Below are 7933 nucleotides of genomic sequence, written 5' to 3' on the forward strand. Positions count from 1 at the left end.
AAAACACATGCTAATTCCTTCTACAGAGAGTCATCTCTCCACATTATTAAGCGGGGAACGGCATAAGCACACATTTTACTGAGCTAAGTTACCCAGAGAAGGCACAAGGCTCCTCCGAGCCCGCAAACAACTGTTGCACCTGCCTTTTATCACTGCTCGGCTTGATAGATTTTTCTCATATCTTCATCTCCAAAGACCTTCTTCTAAGGAGCCGACAGGAAAACACATTGTTGAGCACTAACCTCTTGGGGTCCGGTGTCCGAGAGACAAAAGCAATCGTATTTCCTAACGGAGACACTTTCATCTCCAATGCGTTTTCTGTTGTTCCTTTTCATAACTGCTCCCCTGCAAGGTCATCGTGCTTTGCTCTTGCTTGCAGTTGGAAATGAGGAGACCAAGTCTGAAGGCAGGAGAGAGCAGCTCTCCTCTCTTACGCAACTGTAGCCCCAAAGGAGGGCACCAAGCCCTGGGGGGACATCTCCCAGGGTTTGCCAGTGCCAAATCCAGAGGTGCAGAAGCGTTTGGGAACTCTGCTCCCCACATGCTGCCCCCATCACAGGCAACGCACCCTCACTTTCTCCAGTCTCCGCTTTTCTGTCCTCCCCAAGCAAATTAATCCAGCAACATTGGATTCAAAGGGAGTGTTACATATGTACATACCACACACATATGCTGCTTTTTACTGAGATTTATAACAAAGTGAATGCAAAACAAGTCACTGGCAATTCAGAAGGCACTCTATGAATAAGCAAATTTTAAAAATAACAGAAGCCCTCAGGACTTAGCCTGCATTGCCAGGGCATTGAACTAGCTCAGCTAAAATGCAAAAGCCATAGTGAAAATCTCTTGAATCAGCAATGGCAAAGACAACATTCCAATATGAAAACATTTAAGTTAGGTTCTGCTCTCAACTATCCAAGGACCATTTAGGTAATGTCCCAGAAAACCTTCCCTCGAGTCCCAAGGGTATTTTCTACTCCATGCCTCCTCACTGCGCAGGAGGAGCAAGTAGGCTGATTTCTTATTCACCTGAAGTGATTCAGACCCATGTTTCCCTCCTCGGGTCAGGACTCACCGTCGGGTGATGCAAACAGATGATGATACACCACGTAAAAGCTGAGCCGCTCAACCCTGTCAGGAGCAAGATGCTCTCTGCCATTGCAAAAAGGCCCGCAGTGTTTAATGTTAAGAAACACAGCAAAACTCTAAATCACTATAGGCATTAACTGGGTTAAGAGCTAGCTGGTTTGCTGCTTTGAGGCTCCAAAACCATCGATTTGGAAGGGCTAAATCCTGCATCGACCATATTTTTAGGTGCCTAAGTTCTTCTGCAAATATAACACTCATTCACTGGCGAAGATGCTGCAGCAGAGCAGAATCCCATCTCTGTTCTGCAGAGCCACAGGTGCCAGGTCTGCAAGGTGGCAAGGTACAACAGAAGCCTTTATTTTGACTCTGAAGCAAGCAAAGCAAGAAACTGTGCRTGCAAAGCCATCTGTGGGATGAGATGAGCATTTCCACACACACCGATCTCCAGACATTAAGTTTGTCTTGTGGGCTGGCAGATAGCATTAGACAGAGACTCTCATGAAACCAGGCAAGAAAAAGACAAGCCAGAAATGCATTTTGTACATCCCCATTGGGATCTTTTAGTTACTGAAACCCAGTGCTCACTGATTCATTTGCAAGAGTCTTCAGTCTGGCAGACTCCAGAGGGAAACAAAGTTGGCGGAAGGCAGAACTCCAAGGGGATCATAAAAACTCTTAAGTCAAAGGTCAAAATCCAGTTTCACTCTTTGCTTCCAAGAAGCTATTATAATATCCTCAATGCACTTGACTGCTTTGCTAGCCCTTGGATGCAATCATTAACTTGGGCAAAACCCACAATACTTCAAAATATTCATACAACGCACCTGCCCTCATGGAATCTGCAGACACATCTACTTGCAGCTTACCCAAACACATTTGCACAACACAGGCACATGTGCAGAACGAGCACAGAGATGCATGCTCAGCTCACACATGCCTGTGTACACAGATATCACACCAGACGCAGGTAAGGCCTTCCTCAAGACAGGATATTCTTCCTAGTCGTCTCCACGCACAGCAGAATCTTTCAGATATTTTCAGCTACTCTAGCTAAAGCTGCTTTGACACGGTGCTGAATATGTAGCTTCTAGATTTTTTTTTCGAATTTTCGAATTTTTTCGAATTTTTTCGAATGCACCATGCAAAAAAATAAAAAAATAAAAAAAAGTCAAAAAAAACTGCTGTAATGTTTAGTGCTTCTCCTCCAGGGTTGAAAAACTAAAAATTTCTGACCTTGAGAATTCACGTTACCTCCTCTCTGCCCTTTATGGCAGCAAGGGTGAGAAAGAACTTCCCAGGTTTCATGTCTTCACACCCTTCCATGAGCACGTAGGCCCTACAAGGAGGGCCACCAGTCCTGGAGCACTCTCCCACCTACCAGACACTCCCGAGTGCCGCCATCTGGCACTGCATGAGGATTTGAGGAAGCAAGGAGAAAGTCGCAGAGCCTGTCTGTCTTTCAGCAGAGGGAATGAGACAGGGAATAGTGAAGAGCTCTTCTTGAAGGCAAAAGTTTTCATGAACAAGCCCCAGATCTGCCAAAATGCTCCCAACATCAGCAGATGATGGAATACCTGCTCCCTACCAGCTTCTCATTTCAATTTCAACTTGATTTTACTGCTGCTTTTTTTCTCAGACATGTATAAAAACATGCTTACTCAAGAAGTAGTAAAATTTAAGCATAACTAAGGATGTACACCCTCTTGTAAAACACTTGGGACTCAGGGAGGGAAGGTTCAGAGGATTATTGCCTTATGCAGCAAGGTCTGAGAGGGCTCCATCTTCGGTTTCCTTGATCTACCAGTTCTCAAGACAGTCTTACTAAATYCCTGTTACAGTTCACAGTGGAAAAAAATGAGATGAATAGAGGAAAACAGGCAGCAGGGGATGCCTGAGGCTGGGTGACATCATTTGTGCAGTAAGACATGCTGTAATTGCTAGAGGCTCCTACTCACGTAATCCCTCTCACCTGCTCTCCTCATCCCTGATCTTACCTATCCTCTTCTCCACAATCAGACAGCAAAAATCCAAGCTCAGACTAGCTCTAGCCAAGACTAGGGATATCAGCCAAGACTGGAAGCCACAAAAGCATGCGCGCATCTATTAAAACCAACTGAGCCTCTGGGAAGCGGAGGTCGGCATGAGCAGCATATGGAGCAATCACCTTACGAATGCTGGACTGTCTGCACTGCCTGGGAGCTGTCTGCTGCAGATGGAAAAAGCCCAGGAGCCATCACGCAGAACTCTCCTGGCTTCGAGCAACGTATCCTCCTTGTCAGCTTTCCAACCCACTGAGCAGTACTGTAAACCTCAGCTCYTCTCCCCACACACGTACGCGTGACACTGACTCACTCGCTAACCCCCGGCTGCTGTTTGATTCCTGCTCTTGGCAGTGGGAGTTGCTGAAGGTGGGATGTGACAGTGAGGCAATCCCAAACGGCTTGTGACTGCAGCTGCCAAGAGGGACCAGACACCCACTCCAGCCATTTGCCCAGAGGCAAGAGCTGCTCACTAATGACTTGGACATCCCATCTTTTAAACAAGAAATCATTAGATCTGGGCCCAGCCAGTAAAAATAACCTTGTGCTGTGATTAATTTTTTTTATTGGTAACTCTTAGTGGCAATGGGACCRTACACAGTTCCCTCCTACAGGCAGGCATTCCTTCACACTATCCAAGGGCTTACCCAGTCTTCCACCACGAAGGCAACTAAAGGAAAGGAAATGCCAGCAGGCTACCAGGAAAGATGATTTAACTGGGAGTTGGTACTGGTGACATAATGGGGCTCACAGAAGCAGTGGAATTTTTCCAGCCAAAAATCACTGAAAAACAGAGCATGATCTTACAGTCCAACACTGGCCTGGGGGGAGGAGTCAAGATAAGCTGCTAAGATTTTTCCAACTCCAGTTCCTCAGAGCGCTGCGACTCCTCTTTGTCTGAAGCTATTCACTGGCTACAACTTAGAAAACAAAGATCAATCCAAACATTGCTAAGCAAGCTGCTGCCAGCGCCATATTCCACCCCTCCAAAACCGTACACCCTCTCTGTGACCTCCTGGCAGGAGCCTGCTACTGAGACCTTGCCAAATTGTCCATGTTAAGCTACGGTTGACAATTCCAGGTGCTTATCTGGAGTAGAAGGGGGGGGAAAAAATGGAGAAGGGCAAAGGGTCCACCATGCCTGGATCCCCCTCCCTCCRCCATCCCAACCTTGGCACCAGCGTTGTGAGTACCGCAGAGCTGCCCCGTTTCCTACGCTCCTCTCTAATGCTCGGCTAATGGCGCATTGTCCGCAGCACCGCTCAGACCTATTCAATAAATCAGAATCCAATTACCGGCGTAAGGAAATTGGAAGCAAATGCAATTAGCCCCGGCCCTCCCGTGCGCCGTGCCCTCGCTGCCTCTGTAATGGAGTTGCTCCTCGGCGCCGGGCGGCGCTCGGAGCCGCCGCAGGAGCGAGGGGSCTGCCGGGCCACAACAGGCCGTGTGGGCAGGGGTGGCCGAGTCAACCTCCCCTTTGAGCAGGGCGGGTGGCTAATATAAGAGCACATCCACTCTCTACTCACTGTATCTGGTGTCTGCCACGTCTGTCAGCCCCTTCTCTGGGACAAAAAGGAGCATCCGGCCCTTAGAGCATTTAACTAAAGAACAGCACCATCACAGCAGTCTGGCTGCAGAACTGCCCTGTTTCAGCACTTCCTCCCAAGGCGCACGGCAGCACAAGCCAGGTCCCCTCTGCCCCAGGCCGGAGCTCAGGCTCACACACATGCACGTCACCAGCCACCCTGTGCCGCACACCAYCCCCCGTGACTCTGAGCACAGCTCTCAGAGGAAGCCTGGCTGTTAACTCCTCATTCCCATCTAGTCAGGATGGCACCCACACGCGTCCACAGGGCACAGGCAAAGCGTCTAGCCCTGCTTCACATCCCAAAATAACGGCCCTCAAGAGATGCAGAGTATCTGCCTGTACAGTGAAGTTCTGTGACTCAGAATCAAACACCATTGTTGCCACCTTTCCCAGCTTCACCATGAATCTTGAGATTTTTCACCATTTTCACCATTTAATCATGAATCGCCAACATCCAACGCTGATCTTAAAGCTGCTGTTCCTGGATGCATCTGAAAAAACAGCTCTTTGCCTTCATTTTAAAAGTGTTGCTTTTCAGTTGCACAGTGAAAACCCCCCCACTGGTGTGGGGAAACCAAGAAGACAGCACATGGGAGAACTGAGAAACAAAATGGTCCTGCAGAACAGAAAATAAAACTCCCGCATCCAACCCATCTGTGCAAAGRAAATACAAATAAAAGATAACAAGCAGCAAGGTAGCTGCTGCCGAAATTCATTTAAAAGTCAAAGGTGGCATTAGCAGAGCACTTGAGGGAAATATACTCAAATCAATAGCCCYTGCATCTTATTAGGGACTCAAAAATAGAAGAAGAAAAGCATCAAGGCATGTTCCCAAACTCCGTACAGTCTGCCATGCCTCTGGCCAGTAAACTTCCCTCCAAAACCCCACGGCAGGGTCTTGGTTCCCCCAAGGATACCTGTAAGGACGGCCAACTTAGTCCCTTGGTTAGGAGCGCTACCGGCGAAAGGCTCTACAGCCATGGGAGGGGATGGGGAGGAGGCAGAACCTGTAATGTCTCGTGTCGCGGACAGCGCGGTCACTGGGGATCCTCTCGCTCTCCCGCTGGTTAAAGGCATGGAGCCGGTACGGGTCCTCGCCGCCCTTCCACTTCCGTGCGCTCARGTATCGTCGCTCTTCAAACTGATCCCAAAGGTCGTCCCAGTCCACGTCCGAGTCCTGTGCGCACAAAGAGCCGATCCCGTTAGAAAGGTCTGAGAGAGAGAGAGGGGAGGCACCGACAAGGGTACCTGGCCTGGAGAGCCACCATGGCCACCAGCACCATCATGGCCCTGGGGTCTTCTCGGGCAGGGTCAGGCAGCTTCTCATCATGCTGTCGGGGCAGGACCTGGTCCATCAGCTGGCTAAAACCCTGCCTCGAACCTTCCTGGCTCCAGGAGGAGTTCAGTCAGTCCCTGTCACAGGCAAACCCTCCCAAAACACGCTAAGAGGGAGGCTAATTAGGTCTTCAGTTTTTCTCTACTGTTTTGAAACGACACATTAAAGAGAAGCTGCCAATTTGAATTTAAAATGACTAATTTCAAACCAAGTTCTGCTCTCTGGTGGATCCCTCTCTGAAACATCACAGTCTTAAAAAAAAAAAATCAAAACCACCAAGATTTTGTTATGATTTTAATTTTTCTCCCACTGAAAATAAGGGTATTTTACACCACAATCCCTTTCTTCCCCCACTACTGGTTGCACCAGTCTGTTGAAAGATTAGAAACAAGATTAGAGCATTTTCATCAAATACAATCCCACACCAAGGACATTACAAAGGGCTCCTAAGAAACATCAGAAATTCAGGTGACAAAGAGCAGGCATTCCTCTCTCTTAAATTTTTACTCCCTCCATTAATCAGAGAATCATCTATGACCAGAAGAGTGTCAAACACATCACTCAAAAAAAAAAAAAAGAAAAAAAAAATCTCTTGCAAGTTGGTGGTAATGGCCTCTTCAAAGGGACTTTATTGCTTTTATCTTCCTAGCCCAGTGATCCCAGGCTCAACCACAGCATCATGGTAAGCCGTAGCCTGGGACAGGGAGTCCCCAGATAAACTTTCCCTGTCCAAAGACAGCAGGTTCCTGGTGAGACCCAGTCCTACCCAGCCTCCACAACTCCATCTGGAGGGTGTTCGCAGTGATAACCCTGGTCCTAGGGACTGGTCCAGTGAGGGATCCCAGCACTCTCATCACCATCTCAGTCCATCTCTTAGAGACCACATTGCCCACCAAGGACCTCATTCTATCACAGAGGAGGGACTGTCCCAATGGGGAGAGGGCTAGCACACGTGTAGCCTCACAGCACTGACCAGAAGGGACAAGCCATGTTTTGGGGTTACTCTTCTGCTCAGACAGCTGCTACAAGGCTAAGAACTCTGCATGGCATTGCCCCTGCTCCCAGTCAGCCAACACAATGAGAAGCTGATAAGATCACATCGGTACCACAGCACCACCTCTTTGATCTCAGCCTACATGTAATACAGGCAGATTCAAACGTTTACAGACATCTCAGTCCCAAAGAAAATTGTGATCTTATCCAATAATTGATCTATCCCCTCTCCTTTTTTCTTTTTTTTTTTTTTTTGTTTAAAAAAAGTTAACACCATCTCAAAGCCAATTTTGCTTGCTAATAGCACAAAATGAAGCTTTTGAAACAGGTGATTTTTATCCCATAATTGATTTTGCTCGCATCTGACAGCACATTCTCTAAGTTAATGAGAAGGGGAGGAGGGAGAACAGGCTTCTGCAAATGAATGGCCTCTCTCCCGTGCATCAACCTCAGCAGCAGTGCTAAGTCGTGCGTCCAGCACTCGCCAGTCTGGGGACAACGGTCTCGCCTATGGATTTACAGGGCTGGCTGTGTATAGCAGGGCCTCAGGTACTGTGTTAGATAGCACAACAGTGGGATGACACATGACCAAAGGCAACAGGGAGCTCAAAAGAGGCTCGGGGCTGCCTTGGTGACAGAAGAGCCCACGGACAGGAGATGTCACGGCCTTCCCAAGGTGACTGCCCTCCCTTCAGGCTTCTCCCACTGCTCCATGCTCATGCTTATCCGGTCAGGAGGCTCTCGCTGCTAATCCAAACTCAACTCCAGCACCGCGAGCGGCACTTCTGCTAGTTGCTCTGAGGCAATGCAGATCCCGGGCTGCTGGCTGTGCACACTCCCAGCTACGGGAYTGCTGCCATCCTCCGCTGGTCTAACTCCACGGCTGTC

At 48.5% G+C, this 7933-nt stretch overlaps 1 protein-coding gene across 1 annotated transcript in view; it reads right to left on the reverse strand.

Moving 5' to 3' along the window:
- GALNT14 (polypeptide N-acetylgalactosaminyltransferase 14) overlaps window positions 1-6071 on the reverse strand; it is a 67587-nt gene extending 61516 nt beyond the window's left edge. The window contains exons 1-2 of the mRNA XM_026048063.1: window positions 5982-6071; window positions 5724-5893 (exon numbers count right to left, since the gene is read on the reverse strand). Coding sequence (XP_025903848.1) covers window positions 5724-5893; window positions 5982-6071 — 260 coding nt within the window. The remainder of the gene's footprint in view (window positions 1-5723; window positions 5894-5981) is intronic.
- Window positions 6072-7933: the final 1862 nt, after the last annotated feature.

The sequence above is a fragment of the Nothoprocta perdicaria genome, unplaced genomic scaffold (assembly GCF_003342845.1).
Source record: "Nothoprocta perdicaria isolate Ctin4 unplaced genomic scaffold, notPer1 scaffold_51, whole genome shotgun sequence".
Classification (NCBI taxonomy): Eukaryota; Metazoa; Chordata; class Aves; order Tinamiformes; family Tinamidae; genus Nothoprocta; species Nothoprocta perdicaria.